The sequence below is a fragment of the Vombatus ursinus genome, unplaced genomic scaffold (assembly GCF_900497805.2).
Source record: "Vombatus ursinus unplaced genomic scaffold, bare-nosed wombat genome assembly UNPS02014807.1, whole genome shotgun sequence".
Taxonomy (NCBI): domain Eukaryota; kingdom Metazoa; phylum Chordata; class Mammalia; order Diprotodontia; family Vombatidae; genus Vombatus; species Vombatus ursinus.
Window position 1 is genome coordinate 63063260 of NW_020954585.1, and position 23771 is coordinate 63087030.

Consider the following 23771-nt stretch of genomic DNA (forward strand, 5'->3'; position numbering starts at 1 on the left):
GCAGGGATATTAAAAATATTAACTTATTCTATCTTATTATAATTGAATATATAGAACATGTTGTAAATGCCAAGGGGTCTACAAAGTGAATATATTTTTCTCATCAATATATTTGACTCAAGAATGCTTTCATACTTACTTAATAAAAGCTTCCATAATGCACTTGCAAACCTCCACTCGGATATTCTCTTTTTGGAACATATCCAAAAATGGCAAAAACTTCTCCTAAAAATAACCAAGCACATCTAATTAATATGGATTACTGGAAAGAAGTTGTAGAATATTTCTCTGAAGATTTAAAAAAAGAAATTCCCATCTATCTACAGTGCTCAAGGGTGTTCTTGTCTAAAAGGAAAATCTATAAATCACGCTTTCCTAAACTGTGCTGAAGAGAATTCTAATGTTCCACTTAATGCAAATAAAGATTCTGTGTGGAAAGTTAACTATCACTGACATTTTTCACTTTAAAACAAAGGTTCTCAAATTTTTGTGTGTGTGACTAGCCCCCTTGGTCAGTCTGGTGAAGCCTATCGACCCTTTCTCTGAGGAATATTTTTAAATACGTAAAACACAATACATGGGATTACAAAAGGAAATTCATTATATCGGTATACAGTTATCAAAATATTTTTCAAAACAAGTTCACAGACCCCAGGTTAAGAACTCCTGTTCTAAAGCATTAAATGTGAAATTATTTACATCAAAAATACTTATTAGCACAGCAATTTATTACTATGAAAATAGGCTCTGGCTATGCTGACTGGATCCTCCACAAACTGATGTCATTCAATCTCAACCAAACCCTTAATGCTCACTGCACAGCAATCCTTTTATTCTTTGATTGACTCTATCATACTCTCTACAGGGGCCAATCTATGACTTCTCTTCTCAAACTACCTTTATTATACTATCCCTTCTCCCTCCAAGCAGTAGACTTCACCTCCTACTTTACTGAGAAAAAAAAGTGGCCATTAGTCATAAGCTCGCTCTTTTCCCCAATTCCTCCAAACCTTTCAATACCATGTCCCAGTCTTTCCTCCATTGCTCCAGTACTCTGACAATGCTAATCCCTCTGCTAGTGCCCTGGATTCCATTCATTCTTGTCTCTTCCAGCAGCCTGCCTGTCAATCCTTCACATACTCATTCTCATCCTCTCACTCTCAATCTTTACTTATCCATTAGCTCCTTTGCTATTGCCTAAAAACATTCTCCATCATTAAGAAATCTTCACTTGACCCTGCTGTCCCTTCAGGTCCATATCATTATGTCCTGTTTTTTATTGTACAACTACCAGAAAAAGTCATCTATAGTCATTATCTTTTCTTCCTCTTCTCCCAACTCATTTCTCATCCTATAGAAAACCTTCTTCTCCTGAACCAGGAATGAAACTGTTCCCTCCACAATTGTTAAATCCAATGGCCTTTTCTGTCTTTAGATTTCTTAACCTCTTTACATTTACTGACACTGCTGCCAACCCTTTACTCTTTCTTCTCATGGCTTTCATGATACTGCTCATTCTTGACTTTCCTCCTCCACCTCCTTTGTGGGATCATAGTCAATGTCCTGTTCACTGTGTAAAGGTACCCCAAGGCTCTGTGTTGGCCCATCTTCTTGGCAAAGATACTAGAGTGGTTTGCCACTTCCTTCCCCAGTTCATTTTGCAGATGAAAAACTGAGGCAAATAGGGTTAAATGACTTGCCCAGGATCACGCAAGTAGTAAGTCTAAGGCCAGATTTAACTTAGGAAGATGTCTTCCTGATTCCAGGCATGGCACTGTACCCACTGCATCACCTAGCTGCCCTTGGGTTCACTTAACTTTATTTACATGATTCTAAAAACTACATATCCAACCCTAATCTCTCCTCAGCTCTCAGATTCACAAATCAACTGCTTGCTGAACATTTCCAACTACATATCCCACTGCATTTCAAATTCAACATGTATAAAAGAGAACTTATTATCTTTCCCTTTCCATCCATCTTTACCAATTCTATTCATGTTGTATTTAATGGAGCAAAAGGAAGTTACATAAATACACTGACAGGGTCAATGACAAATTTATGTTATCTAATTTCAACTAGGCCCTCTCTCTCACCAATGGCTATTTCAAACCATTTATTCTTTTTCCTCAAGCTTCTTATGGCACCCTCTCCCCTATCCTTCTCAGCTGAGGTACTTACCTAACATTTTACAAAGAAATAAGTCATTCACCACTAGCACCCTTTTCTCTCATCAAACTCACCATCCTCCTCCTCCTCCTCCTCCTCCTCATTATCCATTTTTCCCTCCTCTACTCCAGTCTCTGATGGAAAAGTGGCCCTTCTCCTGGTTAAACTTATGGTCCCAGATGCCCCTGGTTCTTGCACCATGTGTTAAAGCTACAGAATCAGAAATGTATTAATGTGAAAATTAAAGTACAGCTAGAGAGGTGGTACAGTGGATAGAGCACCAGCCTTGAAGTTAGGAGGACCTGACTTCAAATTCAGCCTCAGACACATGATACTCACTAGCTGTGTGACCCTGGGCAAGTCACTTAACTCAGATTGCCTTGCCAAAAAACAAACAAACAAAAAAAAACCTCTTTAAAAAAAAAAGTACAACTATAGAAAATAATGGAAAATATTCAAGTTGATATTTTGCATAATTATTGATAAAAGCAAATATGTCATGCTTGGAGAAAGGAAGAAATAAATTATTTAAATATTTCCATTTCAAAAAAAAAAATGACCCTTCTTTTTCCCAAGACCACTCCCTCTCCATGTACTATGGATCCTATCTTCTCCCATCTTTTCCACCAGATTACCCCTACTCTCATACACCCCAACCTTCAATCTTTCCCTTTCTATTGTTTCCTTCCTTGACATCTACATATTCAAGTCTCTTCCCTTCTTAAAAAAGCCCTCCCCAGATAATACCAACCCCACCAGAGCACTACCATAGAACAACAATTCACCAGGGTTTGCAGCATTACAGTTATCTCTGACTCTTCACTCTCCATAGCTCCCCAAATGTCCAATCACTTGCCAGGTCTTATTGATTCTGCTTCCATAATATCTCTCACCCCATCTCCACTTCTCCACTCACAAATAATTTGGGCCCTCAATCCTGTTACCTAGATAACCACAATATCTTCTGAATTGATATCCCTACTTCTAGTCTCTCTTCTCTCAAAGGACCAAAATAGCTTTCATAAAGCACAGATCTGACCACATTAGGTCCTTACTCAAAAAAAGCTTCAGAGGCTCCCTATCACCTCTGAGATAATATACAAATGCCTATATTTGGCATTTAAAGTCATTCACAATCTGGTTCCAGATGATTTTTATATTTCTCTCCTTTTTGTACTACTGTATATTTCAGACAACTGGTCTGCTACACAAGACAACCCACTGCTGTACACAAGTTGTACTCTACTTCTGCCTCTTAAAAGCCCTCTCTGCCATCAAGGTACAGTTCAGCTGCCACCTCTTAAGAACTCAAGGACTTTCTTAATCCCTCAAATTATTAGTGCAGTGAGGGGCAGAGCCAAGATGGTGGAGGGAAAGCAGTGACTGTCTTGAGCTCTCTCCCAAAGCCCTCCAAATACCTAAAAAAATGGCTCTAAACAAATTCTAAAGCAGCAGAACCCACAAAAAGACAGAGTGAAACAAATTTCCAGCCAAAGACAGCCTGGATGGTTAACTGGAAAGGTATATCGTGCCGAGCAGGGAGAGGAGTGCAGTTCGGCATGGACGTGCAGGCCGCAGTGATCCTGGAGCAGGCCTCAGAGGACTGAATCGCGGGCAGCTGTGGCAGTTTCCAGACTTCTCAACCTCTGAACACCAAAGACAACTCAGACGGTCAGTGGGAAAAGTCTGTGACTGTGGTGAGAGAGGAGCAAGGTCTCAGCCTCAAGTCTCGAGCGCGGCCCAAGGCCATGGCTTTTTCCTGAGCTCCCTGCCCACAGACTGAGGGGGAATTGAATGGCTGATCAGAGGGGAACTGCAGGGATCTCTTTGCCAGTGCTGAGGCAGGAATCTCTTGCTTTGCCCGTGCTTGGATCTGGGTCACAGTTCTGAGGGGCAGTCCTGGGGCAAGGAGTAGTGCTGGTGCGGTGGAGCTTGTTGTGGCAGTAGAGAGGAAACACCTCGCCCCTTATCATAGCACCTTGGAAGAACTGAAAATTTGCAGGTCCCTAGAAGTATCTCTGAAAACAGCTATACAAACCCCTGAAGCTTGGGACAGTACACTCTTCACATTGGAAGCAGACTTTTACCTTAACAAAGAGTATAAAACTCAAGTAATTGGCCGGGATCATGAGTAAGCAACGCAAAAAGAGTCAGACTATATTATCTTACTTTGGTGACAAAGAAGATCAAAACATACAACCAGAAGAAGACAACAAAGCCAAAGCTCCTACATCCAAAGCCTCCAAGAAAAATATGAATCAGTCCCAGGCTTTGGAAGAGCTCAAAAGGGATTTTGAGAAGCAAGTAAGAGAAGTAGAGGAAAAACTGAGAGTGATGCAAGAAAATCATGAAAAACAGGTCAACAGCTTGCTAAAGGAGACCCAAAAAAATACTGAAGAAAATCACACCTTAAAAAATAGCCTAACCCAAATGGCAAAGAGGTCCAAAAAGCCAATGAGGAAAAGAATGCCCTAAAAAGCAAAATTGGCCAAATGGAAAAGGAAGTCCAAAAGATTACTGAAGAAAATACTTCCTTAAAAATTAGAATGGAGCAATTGGAAGCTAGTGACTTTATGAGAAATCAAGGCACTGTAAAACAAATCCAAAAGAATGAAAAATTAGAAAACAATGTGAAATATCACATTGGAAAAACAACTGACCTGGAAAATAGATCCAGGAGAAAGAATTTAAAAATTATTGGACTATCTGAAAGCCATGATCAAAAAAAGAGCCTAGACATCATCTTTCAAGAAATTATCCAGGGAAAACTGTCCTGATATTTTAGAACCAGAGGGCAAAATAGAAATTGAAAGAATCCACCCATCTCCTCCTGAAAGAGATCCTCAAAGGAAAACTCCTAGGAATATTGCAGCCAAATTCCAGAGTTCCCAGGTCAAGGAGAAAATATTACAAGCAGCCAGAAAGAAAAAAAATTCAAGTATTGTGGAAACACAATCAGGATAACACAAGATTTAGCTGCTTCTACATTAAGGGACCGCAGGGCATGGAATATAATATTCCAGGGAGCAAAGGAGATAGGATTACAACCAAGAATCACCTACCTAGCAAATCTGAGTATAATCCTGCAAGGGAAAAAATGGTCATTCAGTGAAATAGAGGACTTTCAAGCATTCTTGATGAAAAAACCAGAGTTGAATAGAAAATTTGATTTTCAAATACAAGACTTGAGTGAAACATGAAGAGGTAAACATGAAAGAGAAAATCATAAGAGACTTATTAAGGTTGAACTGTTTACATTCCTGCATGGAAAGATGATATTTGTAACTCATGAGACCTTTGTCAGTATTAGGGTAGTTGGAGGGGAAAAAATTATATGTATGTATCTATAGATACAGATATAGATATAGATATAGATAGATAGAGGGTACAGGGTGAGTTGAAAATGAAGGGGTCATATCTGGAAAATAAAATTAAGGGGTGAGAGAGGAATATACTAGGAGAAGGAGAAAGGGAGAGGTAGAACAGGGTAAATTATCCCACAAAAAAAAAAAAAACAGAAAAGAAAAGGCTCTTACAGTGGAGGGGAAATGGGGAAAGGTGAGAGGGAATGAGTGAATCTTATTCTCATAGGATTTTGACTTAAGGGAACAACATACATACTCAATTGGGTGTGGAAATCTGTCTTACCCTACAGGAAAATAGGGGGGCAAGGAGACAAGAGAGTAGGGGGATGATAGAGAGGAGGGCAGATTAGGAAAGGGAGTAATCAGAAGCAAATACTTCTGAGGAGGGTCAGGGTCAAAAGAAAGAATAGAATAAATGGGGGGGCAGGATAGGATTAAGGGAAATAGAGTTAGTTTTTCACAGCATGTCTACTATGGAAGTGTTTTGCATAACTGCACATATATAACCTATATTTAGTTGCTTGCCTTATCAATGAGGGTGGGTGGGGAGGGAGGAAGGGAGAAAATTTGGAACCCTAAGTTTTAAAAACACATGTTTAAAAAAAATGTTTTCACATGCAACTGGGAAATAAGAAATACAGGAAATGGGGTACAGAAATCCATCCTGCCCTACAGGAAAATTGAAGGGGAAGGGGAGAAGAGAAGGGGGGGAGAGATGGAAGGGAAGGCAGACTAGGGGAAGGGGTATTTAGAATGCATGCCATCTTGGGGTGGGGGGAGGGGCAAGATGGGGTGAAAATTTGGAACTCAAAATCTTGTGGAAGTAAATGTTGAAAACAAAAAATAAATGAAAATTACCATTAAAAAAAATTATTAGTGCAACCCACCAGAAAAATTATTTTGTTTTTATTTTGTATAAAATTTCTAACAGTATACATTACTCCTGCCCAATAGAATGTAAACTCCATCTCCCTATATACAGTAGGTGCTTAATAAGTGGTTCTTTAATTTAATTGCTCTAATGTGGTCCAATATTTCCAAGGAGATTATCCCATTACCCATACCAGTATTTGTGAGTTTGGGCAATATATTTTCACGCCTCCAAAAGTTTTAAATGACCAAATTGATTGGTCTAAATAATCTCTCAAGGTTCTTTATGACTTTGTGATCATATGAAAAGCTTACTGTGAATCTATCCTGATAGTCCAAGATTTACTCTTTCCCCATTTCCAATCCATTCTTCACACAGATTCATTTTTCTGATGAACAGATCTAACTCTTCTCAAAAATCATTAGGAATTCCCTATTACTATTCAAGTTCCTTTGCTTAGCATTGAAGGTCTTGTAGAATTAAGACCCTCTACCTTTCCAGCCTTATGTAATGCTACTTATCCCCATGTTTTCATAATAGTCAAGCTAAGCTGAACTATTAAATCTTATGGCATGCTCTGCATTTTCACAATGCTAGAATGTTCTTGCTCCCCATGGCTCCACCATTACTTATCCATCAGTCATTTAAAACCCAACTCATATGCTCCCTCCTCTGGGAAAAAAAAAAAGTACAACTGACTAAACATTAATAAACATTATAAATATACATACTCTGAATATCTTAACTGTCATATTTAAGTGGCGTTGTGTAGCCTACTGGCTTGCATGGCTGGATTCCTTGCTGAACTGAGAGAAAGACCATGGTGATAGAAAACAAGGAAGGGACTTTCAGGTAGAGTGAAGTCCCAAGGCATCCAGCCTCCCTATGTTTCCCTCAAAAATAGGAACAGAAATATCAAAAAGAAAAAAAATTACTGAAAATTTCCAAGAAAGTAAGAAAATCTGTGATAAAAATTTTTTAAAGATGTAAGAGAAACAAAGGGCAAAGAATATCAGGAAAAAAACGAATACTGAAACAGCATCAAAAATTACACTGAAAATGGCACAAGAAATCCTGAAAGATATGCTCAGATGAATAATAAACCACTTAAGGAATAAAACTTACCAAAAATATGACAAAAGGAATAAAAGAACAAATTGAATGAGACTCAAAAATCTCAGGGGGAAACAATGGAAAAAGTAGAAAAGTTTATAGGATTTAATTTCACTCAACTCAGAAGAAAATTAATACAGTAGACTAAGGAATGCTAGATAACAGATGAAATGGAAAAACAAGCTCAGGAAAAAGCTCAAGTGGAAAAAGGTTTGGAGGCAAGACAGGATAAAGTGACCAATTTGGATAGGAGATCAAGGAGAAGAAAGTCAGATTTACCAGTGTCCTAGAAGACAATGAAAAGGAAAAGAATTTTATTGCTATCCTTCAGAAAATTATTCAATTTAACTTCCCTGAAGTGTTTTTTAAAATAACAATAAGGAGTGAGCAGAACCAGGAGAACATTGTACACAGCAACAGCCACGTTGTGCGATGACTAATATTGATAGACTTAACCCTTCTCAGCAATACAAAGATCTAAGACATCTCCAAAGGCCTCATGATGGAAAATGCTATCCACATACAAAGAAAGAACTCTGGAGTCTGAATGCAGATCAAAGCATACTATTTGCTATTTTTTTTTCTTCTGTTGTGTTTTGTTTCCTTGTTCTGGTGGTTCCTCCTATTGGTTCTAATTCTTACTTACAACATCACTAATGTGAAAACAAGGTTTAATAATGTATATGTATAGGCTATATCAGATTGTGTGCTATCTTGGGGAGGGAGGTGGGGAGACAAGGGGAGAAAAATTTAAAACTCAAAACCTTGTGGAAGTGATTGTTGATAATTCAAAATAAATTAATTAAAGATAAAAAAAATAACAATAAGGGATGAATAGTGTACTTTGGAGGCTATAACCTAAAAAGCAAACCTCATGTTCCTGTTAGTGACATATAAAATGTCTTTGTCACAGTACAACAACATAACCACGGTTGAACAAAAACCTCACATTTATCAGCAATAAAACTCCTGAAGTGCCCATTCTTTCTGCTTCAGTTATATGAGACCTAGCATCAAACTGAACACAAAGTAGGATTCATCAAATGCTTGTTGATTAATTTATTCACTCCATATTCTAGGGCCAGAGTTTTTAATCTTCTTTGTGTCACTGACACAAAGTCAGTAGCAGTCTTGGTGAAATCGAGAATACTGTCTTTTTTAAAAATTCATAATTAAGACCTAAGAACTCTGATCAAGACAAGCGACCAACCACAACTCCAGAGGACTCAAGATGAAACATGCTATCCACCACCTCTAAATAGAAATATGATGGACTCAGAGTGCAGATTTAAAGCATTTTTTCGGACATGGCTAATGTAGGAATTTGTTTTGCTTGACTATGCATATTTGTAAAGGTTTTGTTTTTCTTGCTTTCTCAATGGATGGGGAGAGAGGGAGGAAGAGGAGGATAATTCAGAACTGAAAATAAAATAAAACTCTATTTTTAAAAATCCATAACTAAAGAAAAAGTTAAATTTTAGTTAGAGGTTTGTAGATATAATGATAACTTTTTTCCCCATCCAACTTCACACGATGTCTCCATCTCTTGAAATGTCTAAGAACCTCCTAGAGGACAGTTAACAGGTTAAGAATTCACACATGAAGGAAAATTCATTTCAATGAGGGAATTGCCTAGAACAACTAAAGATCAAGGAGATCAGTTGACTCAAAGAAATAGCAGTTTGGGGAAAGTAATTTAGGAGTTAAGGGAGCATTTCTTCAAGAGTAGGAGCTTGGGTCTGATGTCATGGTGAAATTCTGAGCAGAGAGGAAGCAGTATCAATCCAGTAAATACCTTTGGAGGAAATGGACACAAAGGAAAGGGGAAGACAAGCATAAAACAAAAGTAGAAAGAGATTGAAAAAAACTTTCCTCCTTTACCATTTTGCCTAGTGTCAGTCCTAATTAGGAAAATCCTAATAATGAAGCTTTCCTGCAAATAACATATCATTTAGTCAACTATAACCAAAGTAAACTATAACAGCACAAGAAAAAGTGAAACTACTGTTCTGGAAGCTATGAAGATATTCTAGAGTTTCAAGACACTGCTAGATGCATCCATGTGCACCCATGTGCGAGCATGCATGTGCACACCACACATACACAAAACACACACAAAACACACACATACACACAGAGATGATTTTAAATACTCACTTACCACTGAGAAAAGAACTGAAAAATCATGAAAGTAGGTGATAACTTTCTGAATTATTGAATGAAGCTAAAAAACAAAATGTACACATTTTATTTAACAGACATATCATATATATATACATATACATGTATAAAATACACATTTTTAATTTGGAAATAAAAGAAATCAGTTTTGGACATAAAAGGATTCAGCTCAAGGAATTAGTTGTTTTAACTACGATTTCTTTTTTTTTTTTTTTTTTTGGTGAGGCAATCGGGGTTAAGTGACTTGCCCAGGGTCACACAGCTAGTAAGTGTCATGTGTCTGAGGCTGGATTTGAACTCAGGTCCTCCTGACTCCAAGGCCAGAGCTCTATCTACTGCGCCACCTAGCTGCCCCATTAACTATGATTTCTTGTTTCAACCCTCATCACTAAAAATTCATGTAAACTAAACAATGAAAATAATAACATTTTATATTATAGGATGTTACAATGGTTCTCAGGGCCAAAATTGTAAATAACAATTCTGTTTGTCCAAGACCATACACCAAGAAGGTGGCAGAAAACTGATCTGAATGTTGACTGACCCCAGGACATCTCTGGAAAGCTAATTTTAAAAAATAAATATGAGTTTTGTTTTTCTAATGTGGGGAGCAGAGGGTGAGAAGAAGAGAAAATCAATTTTTATTCATTGGGGGAAATTTTTTAATTTAAAAATACAAAAATAAATCCTGGATAGAAAGAAAAAGCACCAGGACAAAACACTATAAGAAAACTCCTATTAGTTCAGTATCATAAAGTTTAACTGCTTAAGAGTTCAAGTCATTTGGTTTTACCTTTCTGACAATGTAATGGACAATTATTTGAAATAAAAATACTGACAGAATCCTTTAAATGGGAACTGATCTCAAAGGTCATATGTGTTATTTTTCAGTCACTTTAGTCATTTCCAACTCTTTGTGTCTTCATCTGGGATTTTCTTGGCGAAGATACTGAGGCAGTTTGCCATTTCCTTCTCCAGCTCATTTTCTAGATGAGGAAACTGAGGCTAACCGAGTGAAGTGACTTGCCCAGGGTCACACAACTAGTAAGTTTCTGAGACCAGATCTAAACTCAGAAAGATGAGTCTTCCTAACTCCAAGCCCAGCACTCTATCCACTGCACCACTGAGATGCCCCTCAAAGGTCATTAAGGCTAGCCCATAACTGATCTACACTCTATAGCTTTTATCAGGCCTCTTATTCATTCGAGTTCAAAACCAATCTCAGACAAATTCTGAGCCGTTATATCATTACATAAACTAACTCTTGGCCTACAAAAGTTTAGTTCTGAATAAAACATAGTAAGCAAGTCATTTCACGATAACTAATACTTAATTCAATTGTACAAGATGAAATTTAACAAAACTGAAATAAGAGAAAATTCTGTTACCTGTGGATATGCATCTTCAAATGCCCGATCAGGAGTCATGTGTTTGATGACGTCTGCTAAAACAGTATTGACCTCCCGTTTCTATTTGGGGAAAAATTAAACCCAAAACACCATGAACAAGTTTGTGAAAATTTTGCTGATGAAAGGACACACATTTATGGAACCCATAACTCATTTCCCCCTAAATGTACCTCAAAGCCCAAATTTAAGAGAAGAAATACAAATCATGTCACTTGTCTAAGATGGTACTTCCTGCAAACAATCTGGAAAGACATCCATAACCAAAGAATATAGCTGCTCTCACAGAAAACCAATTCTAATCTCATTTTCAAAGATTCTGATGGATGTCATGACTATTTTCAGGAGTAATATAAAAAAAAGACCCTATTCCTCTGCCTTACATTTAAAGTCCTTGACAACTGGGCTCTAACCTATCTTTCCTGACTGATTTCATATTCCTCTTATAAGTAAGGTGGATTTTAGTATGTGTAAGAAGGATTTTGTTATTCCTTTTTAGACAACAATTCCAGGATCCTAGATAATATTTCCCATGAATTATGGTTGAAAACAACTTCCACCACGCCTGCACAGTGAGATATAGGGATGACATAAGGAAAATTTACTATGCTTATGCTGAATGACAATATTGCTAAAGTTAACCTGTGAGCTTAATATTGGCAAGATGCCTTCTTTGTCTGTTACCCTATAAAGCAAGTGGGCACTGATCAGTAAGGGGGGAACCCATTTTGGAATTTGGGTAATGCATAGAGGAATGCATGAACCTGCCTAGATAAACCCCCATCAAGGCTTAGGGGGAATCTGTGTTTGCTTCAACCAGCCCCCATTGTGGCTTAAGAAATGAGGAGTTGTACTCTTATTCTCTCCTGTCCCATAGAGAAGAGTGATTAGGGAATGCTGTAGGAGCTGGTGCTCCCATTATCAGCAAACTCCCGTTGAGACTACAGTATTATTTAACCCCTCTGAAGCTGTCTTCCTCTCTGACCACATCAAGAGTGAACCTGTGCTAGAATGAAACTGTTAGTTTTAGGACCCCTCCTGTGTTCTCCTGCCCAACAAATGGTGTTGCCTATGTGTTTACCTGTGAAACATCATCTCCTCACACACTCTATGAGCCAAACTGGCCTCCTTGCTGACCTCCCAATTCAAAATTCCATCTTCTGTCTCCATGCAGGGTACAGGGTCTCCCCTGGGTTGGGTATGTTTTCCTCCCTCTCCCCCACCTCTTGGAATCCCTAACTTCATTCAAGGTTCAGCTCAAGTGCCATCTCCTACAAAAGGTCTAGCCTGATCCCTCTAGCTGTTGGTGCTTCCCTCCAAAATTATTTGCTATCTACTTTATACATATTTCATGTTTACAGGTATACATGCATGTGGTTTTTCCCAGTAGGATATAAGCTTCTTGAAGGAAGGGACAATATTTTCAGTTTTTTGCCAGTGCCTAGCACTAGGACAAGCATATAGTAAGATGTTCAATAAATGCTTGTTGTTTTGAATTGTCATAAATTACTACTTATGTTACATAACAATTACATACAAAAAACAATGAACTCATCTAACCTTTTTTTTTTTACCCTATGGAAAAGCATGCATACCTCTTTGTAAAACAGGAAAAAAAAGTTTTTCCACAAAATTTCAGAATAGTGACATACCGTGAAATGCCGGCACGTATATTCTACCCATACTTCAGCACAATTAATATAGTCCTACAAGAAAACGTAAATTATTTTTATAACAATATAATAATAACTAGCTACAAAACAGTAAGATTCAATTAATCTAATCAGTAGCAATATCCAATCAAGCTTGAAGCCTACTCACGTCCTCTGATCCACAAAACAGTTTAGAGTGATACAAGGACCACTAGCCTATGATATATTTTTCCTCATATGAACTCCTATGACTCTCAACCTACCATTTCAGCACTTACATAATGCCTTATATTGCTGCCAGTTACATTTTTACATGAATGTCTTATTTTCCCAATTTATTTATAAGCAGTCACAACGTGCCTATCATCCAATTCTATTTTTAGAATCCTTTATAAAGGGATTTGATTTATACACATACAAATACATTTAGCTTTATAGTGATATTTGTCACCTATCACTTTTTAAGATGTGATTCTACAAAACCCTAAATGTATGGGTACTATCCATTCTTTTCAATATTGTAAGCCTTAATAAAATGTATTTTTTTTAAAAGATTTTTAAAAACATGAACATCTCAGCACATAATTTGGAGTTTGGTGCTTTTATTACATAGAACAGATGTCCATCGTTTCAAGAACTGGATGAATCTTCCTCTTAGTCACTGCAGAGAAATCCATATATCTCTGTGACATGTTTAAAATGTGAAAGAAGGAGGCTCTCACACTTCAAGAAGCAGTTGTGTTGTTGGATTTTTGCTATAAAATAAAAGAAGCTCACAGAGTTTAATAAAGAAACTAACTGGACATTTCAACTCTCTTCTGGGAAAAGGATTTAGCTGAATTTACTAAGGCTGGTTATGAGGGACTGTATGATTAGAAAGATAGTCACAAGAAAATGTGGTATATAACTCAACATATCTTACTCTTCCTTTTTTTTTAACAGTGGAAGAGAAAGGAAACACTAAAGAAAAAAAGTTTTTAATCTCAATTTAAAAAAAAATGAATAAAGAATATTATATTCCAGGAAATAACTGTAATGTTAAAAAGACAAATTAACACCTTCTCTCTGACAAGCAGGTAGTTGAAGACTTGTTCTAAAAGAATGGAAAACATATAAAGGCTTAAAATTCAAAGGTCTAATTGAGATAAAAAGTTGGAGAAAAATGCCAATATGGGACATTTGATGCCATAGCTGTTCCAAAGCCTTAGAGAGCCAGAACCATGTATACACCCAAGACCACTTCTAACTAAATAAAAAGTAAAATTCAATAAACGTTGTTTTCCTCTACCTGAGACAGAACCATAACTACAGAGGAGATGTTAATAACTGAAGTTTGACAAAGAAAAGTACCAAATTATGTGCCAAAGTGTTAAAATTTCTTTAATTTTTTTTGGCTAGGCAATGGGGTTAAGTGACTTGCCCAGGCTCACACAGCTAATAAGTGTTATGTGTCTGAGGCCAAATTTGAACTCAGGTCCTCTGGAATCAAGGGCCGGCGCTCTATCCACTGCACCACCTATTTGCCTCACTAATTTTCTTTTTAAAAATACATCTTATGGGGGCAGCTAGGTGGCACAGTGGATAGAGCGCCGGCCCTGAAGTCAGGAGGACCTGAGTTCAAATCTGGCCTCAGACCAAACACTTGACACTTACTAGCTACGTGGCCCTGGGAAAGTCACTTAACCCCAATTGCCTAAGAAAAATAAAATTAAAAAAAATACATTTTATGACTTTTGTCTTTACACCATAGGAATTTCCCACACACACCCTTAATACTTAACCCTCTCTTATAACAAAGAAAGACATTTAAGCAAAAACATTCTATGCAGTTTGTGTCTGAAAATGTATACAATATTTCTCTTAATAGACCCACACCTATCTGCCTTAAGGCAAGAAGTATATTTCATTATCTCTTTAATGGTTTTTCTACTACTCAGAATTCAACTTCCTTTACGTAGTACTTTCATTTACATATATTGTTCTTTTGGTTCCACTTATTTTGATCTGTATCAGTTCATACAAATCTTCCTAAGTTTCTCTCAATTCCTCACTGTCATCATTTCTTCCTGTATAATATATTCCATTATAATAATATACCACAGAATTTTCAGTCATTTCCCGATGAAGGGACACCCACTTTGTTTCCAGCTTTTTGCTACCACAAAGAGTACTACTACAAATATTTGGGCATGCATTAGACTACAGTTTCTGCTTGATTTCCTTGGGATATATTCCCAATAGTAGAATTTCTGCGTCAAAGAGGATGGACAGTTTAGTCACTTTTATTACACAATTCTAATTTTAAATCTAGACCAAGTGGACCTATTTCATAGCTCCATCAAGAGTACAGCAATGTGTGTATTTACCATAACCTCTCTGACACTGTTTTCGTCTTTTTTTTTCTTTTCATTTTTTACAATTTACGTGGAATGAAGTAAAACCTCAGAGTTGTCTTAATTCACATTTCTCTTACTATTAATGATTTGGAGAAAGTTTTCTCAAGGTTATTTAGCAAAGCCTGGGTGGTAGTCTTCTGATCCTCTCCCCACCCAGTGACCACTGGTGCAGGGAATGCAGAGAGCTACATCAGTTAGAAAGGAAAGACAGATTCAGGCTCATTCTCTTCCTCCAGGTGGCATCATACAACTCTGAGACTTCCTAGGAGGAATAATAGATGGGTGGCCTCCTTCCCCCTGGCAACATATGTTGGCAACTATTCCCACAATGCAGTTAAACCAAGGGTTCAACTAAGTGAGCTAAGCTTGGACCCTCTGAGCCGTAGCTGCTTCTTCAGCATTGGGTTTCCTTCCTTGAGCACATGTGAGCACACAGCAATCCTAAGATAGGCTTGTCCAGCCTTAAAGGCAATCTTGTGAGTCTGAGAGAGGTCAGGGTTCCTAGGATCCTCATCCAGTGCTAGATGGACTATGGGAGGTAATTCCTACATTCACTACAGTATTTCTTGAAGGAGAAGACAACCATTGACAGGAGGATGAGCCCAAGCCCTGGCTTGGCTCACCAGAAGACATGGACCTAGAGAAAAATGTTTGAACAGTACCAGAGCTAAGGTAAAATGTAAAAGGCCTATTCATTAGTCCTACAAAAATATCATATCTCAGTATTTTAAATATCAGTCTCCTGGGAAAGAATAAGAGTATATATATTGCTGCTGCTTGTTTAAATTTTTATGTCAATGTGCACTGTGGTCTTAAATTGTGCAAGGAAATGAGCCTAACCCTTTTTGTAGATGGTCAGTCTCTCCTAAGACTGAATCTGCATGAGTTCAGAGCTGAAAAAGGCCTTATAATGAAGATGGAAAGGACTTCCCTGTCCAGCAGCTAGAGAAAGTGTCTTTGTCAAAATACAACAATGTAAATACAAAAAGAACAAATTTGAATACTGTGTAATTATATCCAACCAAGTTTGGCCTTAAAGAAATGAGAATATTCACCTCCCTCTCTCTTCTTTGCACAGGTGGGGCATATGACAATAGAGCTTACTTACACTATCAGACTCCACTGATGTACTGAACTGCCTTTTTCTCCCTTTATTTTTTATTCTTTGTTAAAGGGGATGGCTCTCTGGATAGGAGAAGGGGAAAGGGAAATAAAAGTGATGTAAAACATAAGGAAGGAAAGAAGGGATGGAGGAGAGAGGGAAAAAGGGAAGAGGGAGGGAGGGAATTGTATCTTTTCATCACTTATTTATTAAGAAATTGATCTGTGTTAAATATTTATGTGAATTTCTTATATATGTTATATGTCAGACTTCCTGTGAGGCAAATATTTTTCCTACTCTACCATTTATCTTCTAATTCTGTCTTCATTAATTTTTTTCATACAAAAGTTTTTTACCTTTCGTAGTCAAAATTATCTATTTTATTTTATATGCTCTCCTGTATCACTTGTTCGCTTAAAAATGCTCCCTCACAGGGCAGATTAGTACAACCCTATAATCCCACCTACTAGGAATTTTGAGGCTGGCAAATCTCATGAGTTAGGAAGTTCTGAGCTGCAGCACGCTAAGCCAATCAGGTGTCCATACTAAATCCACCACCAATAAGGTGAGCCCCAGGGGTTCGCCAGGCTGCTTAAAGAGGCAGCCCAAGTCAGAAATGGAATAGGTCAAAGCTCCAGTGCTAATCAGGAGTGGAATCTGGCCTGTACTTGCAGTCTGGATGAAATAAGGAAAACCAGTCTTTTTAAAAAAAAAAAAGTCAGGGCAGCTAGGTGGCACAGTGGATAGAGTACCAGCCCTGAAGTCAGGAGGACTTGAGTTCAAATCTGGCCTCAAACCAAACACTTGACACTTACTAGCTGTGTGTCCCTGGGCAAGTCACTTAACCCCAATTGCCTAAAAAAAAAAAAAAAAGTCCTCTTACCCAGAAGTACCAGATTTCATTCTCATCTATTTTTTTAAGAAAATCTTTCTCTATATTACAGAATTCTGAAAATATGTTATATAAATGACAATAATTGGCAAATACATATGTATGTATATATATGTATATATATATATGCTTGTTATTTTAATAAACGTTTATAGAAAAGCACAACTGACTAGATTGTGTACTAATTTATGTTCAGGTACGTATAGGTGGGAAAAGCCTAGCTAGATGGTCCACAAACCCTTAATCTACAGACTGCCATTCACCTAATAGCAGCTATGCAAATTGTAGGGTTAGTGCCTAGGAAGAAATAAATACCTTGAAATCTAAACAGCTAAGATTAGCTAACCCAAAATCATAAAGTAAAGACTAACAATACCCTTCTAGAAATCAAAATCAATCTGCCCGTTGTAATGATTCCTGAATTTGAAGTCAAGATTCAGAGGTTTTTCTGTCTTTATGTAGGAGCTAGGAAACCGAAATTCCCTACTAAAAACGATTTGAATCTGTTCCTATTCAATCTATTTAATCCTATTCAATCACTTTCATGTTGGCTTTTTAAAATTAGTAAACAAAAAATTATTTTCTGATGCTTTAAGAAATACTGAAGTTCTTTAAAGCCTTTAGTCATACATATTCTTACACTTTTTAGTGCTTTCATGGCTTTATGGCATAGGGTATAGACATAGGCACAAATCAAATAAACATCTGCATAGATAACAGACTTGTACAATAAGCTCAAGAATAATTAAAGGTTTGCACTTCTACTAAAAACAGAAGTGCAAATAACTTTATGATTATATCTTTTCAAGAGAAAATATACATATGCTGTTAGAACACGGTTAAAAGTAGATTTGATGTCTTGACTAGTAACCCACCTGTGGATTCTTCAATTTAGTGATAACTTTCCAGGCTTCATTCAATATCTGAAGTCGATCACTCTCAGGGGGATCAGCCAAGGCTAAGTTTAATCCCAATGAGCGAAAAAGGAGGTGCTAAGAAAATATCAAATCATCCTGTTACTTTTGGTGGACAGTGTGACATAATGGAAGAAATACTGGCTTGAGAGTCAGATGACCTAAGCTCAAATCCCAGCTCTGCTACTTATTTCCTATGACACCTTAGAAAGTCCTCCTCTCTGGACCTCTGTTTTCTGACCAGTATAAATAAGGAACTAGATGTTAGGGTCACCCTTCCCCCTCTAAATACTATGATTTTAAATCAGACATGTAAGGTTTTTTAAATAAAGGTAATAAAATTGATAACTTCCAAGGTTATTGTTTTGAATGTCCATTTCTAAATCTCTGCTATAGAATCACATGGCTTAAACTGTGAGAAACTAAAAAAAAAAAGTCAGCATCAATTTCCTTCTGCTTTATTAAATAAAATATTCTACTGGACAGTCTTTGAGGATTACTCCCTGGTAGAAAGTTTTTAAAAATCTAGGACCAAAGTCTAATAAAACTATTCCATGGAGAGTTACTCCAGAAAACTTAGGACTAGAATGACAGATGTACAGTAATTACATGATGTACAACAAACTCAATATCTAAATCGTCTTTCACCTACTTTTTTAACAGGAATAGAACCTACATTTGTATTCTTCTTGGACTATGTTACCTAAAACACCTGATTCTCTCCCTTGTGAGTGATCAACTAAATACTGCTTATTTGTTCTCTCACTGAACATTAAGTCAAAAGCCTACCTTGGGGAATCCAGACTCATCACACTCTTTAATCATGCCAATAAAATCCATAGACCTCGTAGCAATAAACTCAGCTCTGAATGCTGACATCACAGAATTCAACAGCAAAGCACTGCAAGAAACATTACACCAATCAACATTGCTTCCCATCGATGAAAGCCATTTTAATTTACAAATTACAGGGCTTTACTACATAACTGACAGCAATTTAATGAAAGCTTAAAAAAAAACAACTGAAGAAAAATAAAAACAACTTAGGAGAAAAACATGCTTTCAGAGGGTCAGTATGCAAATAAAAAAAGATATAGTGGCAACACTATCGATAGCTTGAGAAAAAAAGGCAATTTATTATTTACATAATATTCAAGAAAATACAAAGTAAAAATTAGAAGGCTAGATAAACCAAAAATAAAGACCTTTTCCATTTCCAATTTGTATTCACTTTACCTTATTGCTACTAAAAAATAAGTTATCTGATTTCTAAATATGTAAACAACCACATAAATCCATGATGACAAGGAAACTAAATTAATAATTGTCTAATAATTTTCCCTATCATATTAGATCCTACCCATGTTTTTAAAGATGGCCATCAACACATTTCCAAACTTACAAAAATTTTAATCAAGATTATAAAGTACACAGGGATAAATCCTTCCCTTGAGAGCACTCTATTTTCATAGTAGAATTTATCAAAACAATATTATTTTTTTTTTTTTTGGCTTTTGGTAAGGCAATCGGGGTTAAGTGACTTGCCCAGGGTCACACAGCTAGTAAGTATCATGTGTCTGAGGATGGATTTAAACTCAGGTCCTCCTGACTCCAAGGCTGGAGCTCTATCCACTGTGCCACCTGGCTGCCCCTTCAAAACAGTATTATTGAAACAAAACCAACAAACAATTATACACACAGTACACATAACTGTATACAATAAATTGGTTAGCTTACAAATAGTATTTTTCATCAAAATCTTTCTTTGGCCATGGCTTCAAACTACTATGTGAACTTGTGCCATGTGAACTTCCCTCTGCTTCAATTTATAAAGTAGAAATATTATTTACATGCTTTTCAAAGATTTCAGAGAAAGTAAGGTTTCAAGGAGCTATATGATCCTCAGTCATATTTACTGGCAGCCAATAGCAGATTCTGTTTAAGGACTGGCAAAGAAAAAAACACCCAGGAATCCCATTTACATTTATTTTGATCTCTTCCTACTCTGATGAGAGGAAACATGGCATGGTGGATAGAAAGTTAGCCTCAAAGCTAGCAACATCTGGATTCAAATCCCACCTCTGAAATATATGGGCTCTGTGGTTCTGGACAGCTCACTTAACATCTCAGTGCTCTACGGAGCTCTCTAAGACTCTAGGTTGTAGAGAAGCCTGCATTGTGTGGAAAGAATTCCCTCACCTGGGACCTATACTAATGGAAATCAACGGCTCAGTCTCAATCTCTTTCCCTGCTTTGTCTCAAGCACTTACTGTCCTTAGACCACATAGTTTGGCACTTAATCTTACATGGCATTACATATTATTTTCTTTTTGTTTTGTTTTGTTTTTTTAGGCAATCAGGGTTAAGTGACTTGCCCAGGGTCACACGGCTAGTGTCAAGTGTTTGGTCTGAGCCCGGATTTGAACTCAGGTCCTCCTGACTTCAGGGCTGGTGCTCTATCCACTGCGCCACCTAGCTGCCCCTTATTATTTTCTATTTAACATGTTTAACCCTCATGTCCTCAACCAGACAGTCAACTCCTGGCAGTCAAGGTTCATATCTAACACTTCTCTTTTATCCTCAACAGCATCTAGCAGCAAGAGTAGACTCTACAGCTACATAAAACAAAGCAAAAGGCTTTTGTAACAGACAGCAAATAACCAAAACGCAAGGCAGAGTGTAGGAGCGATACTTTCTTATTCCCTCTGCTAGCCATCAAAAAGCAATTGCCTCTATATATCTCTCCTGATTAAGTAGTAATGATTTCTCTTTCTAGCTAAGTAAGAATGATTGCTTATACTCTTTAAAATAGCAATGAGAAAAAAAATAAATAAAGTCTGATATCTTTCAAGGACAATCAAAAAAAGGTTAAGAGTTTGGAAAATTGCTTCTGGTTGACCAGATGGAAGAGTTTCATATAGCCCTTCTACAAGCATATGCACAAATGGACTTCACTGCCTTGGAACAGAAGATTCAGTCTTTAATTTATGCTCTAGGAATGACAGAATACTTACTTGTTCCCTAGTTTCTTACACCTTTCCATCATCTCAGTAAGCAGAACCTAGGTGAACATTTAATAAGAGTTTAGAGGTGAGTTAACCAAATGTACCATTCTTTACAGTAAAGTTCTAGTACAATTAAGTGTTCTAAGTGTAATTAAACCATGAAATTCTATGTCTCTTTTTCAGAAAAAAAAATTACCTTACTTCTCTCATTTGATGCTTCCTCTTTTCCCACTCTACTCCTCCCAATGACCTCTTCCCAATTCTCCCCATAACCTAAATGAAGGGGAAAATTAATTGGATACCAATTCCACATGGCACTCAGTGGAAGAACTTCTTCTGTATACATTTTTATAACCAATAGTTTTGAATAGTGCTTAACTCATAGGACACTCCTAACAAATGCTTGTTGATTACTGAATAATTGAAAAAGCTCTTAAGACAATCGACCTCAAAATAGTCACTTAAAAAAAAAAGAAAGAGGCAACTAGGTGGTGCAGTGGATAGAGTCAGGAGGACCCGAGTTCAAATGTGCCCTCAGACCCATAATACTCACTAGCTGTGTGACTCTGGGCAAGTCACTTAACCCCAATTGCCTCACCAAAAAAAAAAAAAGAAAGAAAAAAAAAGAAAAGCATCTTCTAAGGGAAGGGTCTAAGGGAGGCTACCAGGAGAATGCAAAAAAATCTTGAATGGTATTGCCAAGATTCACCCTAGGCAAATATGAAGTAAGCAAAATTGTAATGCTGTCCTACCTCTCCTACCAACACTTAATAAATATTGTTGAACTAGATTAAGGAGTAGATACTTTTATATAAATCATGGATCAAAAGGTTTACCTCCTTCTTAGTACAACTCCTTAAAGTCCTGCTTCTTATCCTCAGCTGACTCTTAAATAATACCAAATAATCTGGTATTAACTAGGATTAACTAAGGCTAAGGCTCTAAAACAGGGGTGGGGAACCTGCAGCCTCAAGGCCACATGTGGCCTTCTAGGTCCTTGGGTATGACTTTTTGACTGAGTCCAAGTTTTACAGAATAAATCCTTTTATTTGTTCTGTGAAGTTTGGATTCAGTCAAAGGGCCACACTTGAGGACCTAAAGGGACATATGTGGCCTCGAGGCCACAGGGTCTCCACCCATGCTCTAAAAAGTGACTTCTACTAGAAGTATCTGAATTTGAATCAAGCACTGCAGAAGGTACCAACTAGCTTCTGGGGAGCTCCAATTAGGAAGGGAAGGTAGTATCCTGTAAGTATAGTTTCCTTGCTGTCCCCTAAGAGGAAGTGAATAAATGAAGACTTGGCACACCACTTCTAAAAGAACACATTGAGCAATTCGAATTATTTTAGCTACAAAGAGAATATGTTTTCCAATTTTGAATAAAATGTGTATGTATTTAGAATATATCCCACTAAAGGATTGTGAAAGCATTTGAATTCTTTCTGGAAATACAAATATCTCTAAATATAAATGTAGCCAAAAACCTATGTCTCGATCGTAGGCATGTTTGCCAAAAGTTCTTCATCTGAAAAGATGACAAAGTTGATTGTCTTCGGCAAGAACAAGATGAATACTTTAGCTCAAAACAGATTACAATTTAAGGAAATCTTTTGGCAGTGATAAACCACTGCAAAATCTGCAGTTTGGTCAATTTGTCCTATATACTACATATTTGGATAGGCTCAGAAGGGGCATAAAGCATATGAAAAAAAATATAGGAAGGGAAAGTTGTTGCCTCTGTCTTGTAACATTTCATTGTGAACTTTAACTTTCTAAATATTTCTTTAAAGTACATAATGTTAATAGGCTTGCACTGACTTTTTACAATACCTTCACAGATATGACTTCATGAAAAATGATTTTAACAAATAAGATAATGTCACTTAATACTTCTACAGCTGAGAGAGAGAGGTTAAGGGCAAATTCATACAATGACCTAAAGACAAGAGCCACTGTCATTTCTACAAATCTAGAGTTAATGCATCCTAAATTTCACAAAATTTATTATTTTCAACATAAATTATATATGTAATTATATATAATTATATATGTAACACAGTATGTAAAAAGATGACTTTTAATTTCTTATATTTCACTTTTACTGTTTCTTGTCTTATTTTTTAAAGCAAATCAGAGAATTGTGGGCCTAAGAAAAAAATAAAGGTCACGAATGCTGCAACACTCCAGGCTAATTCTTTGTCAAAGATATGCTTTGATTTGCTTTTATGTGAACTTAAAAATTGAATTTACAACATGACTTCAACATAACAGAATTCCATTGGTGAATTCACTAAAGTTCTTATCTGTCTTCAAGACTGTACCATAGGGTAAACATATCTAAAGAAGGAAAAAGATTTGACGAATTAAATCTTTTGGTATCAGAGTTAACTACAAAAACCTTTAAATCAATCTAGAATTGTTCTCTGTCCTTCATTCCACATATTGTCCAATTTTCCTAAGAAATGTCTTTTGTATCTGTTACTTCTTTATTTCCAACAACACCACCCTAGTTTAAGCCCTGTCATTGAACACCTACATTACTATTATCTCTTTTTTTTTTGTTTTGTTTTGCTTTTTGGTGAGGCAATCAGGGTTAAGTGACTTGTCTACGGTCACACAGCTAGTAAGTGTCAGAGGCCTCATTTGAACTCAGGTCCTCCTGACTCCAAGGCCGGAACTCTATCCACTGTGCTACCCAGCTGCCC

General features: G+C 36.9%; 1 protein-coding gene across 2 annotated transcripts in view; it reads right to left on the bottom strand.

The window, feature by feature from the left end:
• The window catches only part of LOC114052277 (UPF0505 protein C16orf62), a 119341-nt gene that overhangs the window by 49804 nt on the left and 45766 nt on the right, over positions 1–23771 (bottom strand). For both annotated transcript variants that reach the window (XM_027874815.1, XM_027874816.1), the window contains exons 15-21: positions 21076–21122; positions 18851–18962; positions 18023–18139; positions 12758–12811; positions 11088–11168; positions 9680–9742; positions 140–225 (exon numbers count right to left, since the gene is read on the bottom strand). In XM_027874815.1, coding sequence (XP_027730616.1) covers positions 140–225; positions 9680–9742; positions 11088–11168; positions 12758–12811; positions 18023–18139; positions 18851–18962; positions 21076–21122 — 560 coding nt within the window. The remainder of the gene's footprint in view (positions 1–139; positions 226–9679; positions 9743–11087; positions 11169–12757; positions 12812–18022; positions 18140–18850; positions 18963–21075; positions 21123–23771) is intronic.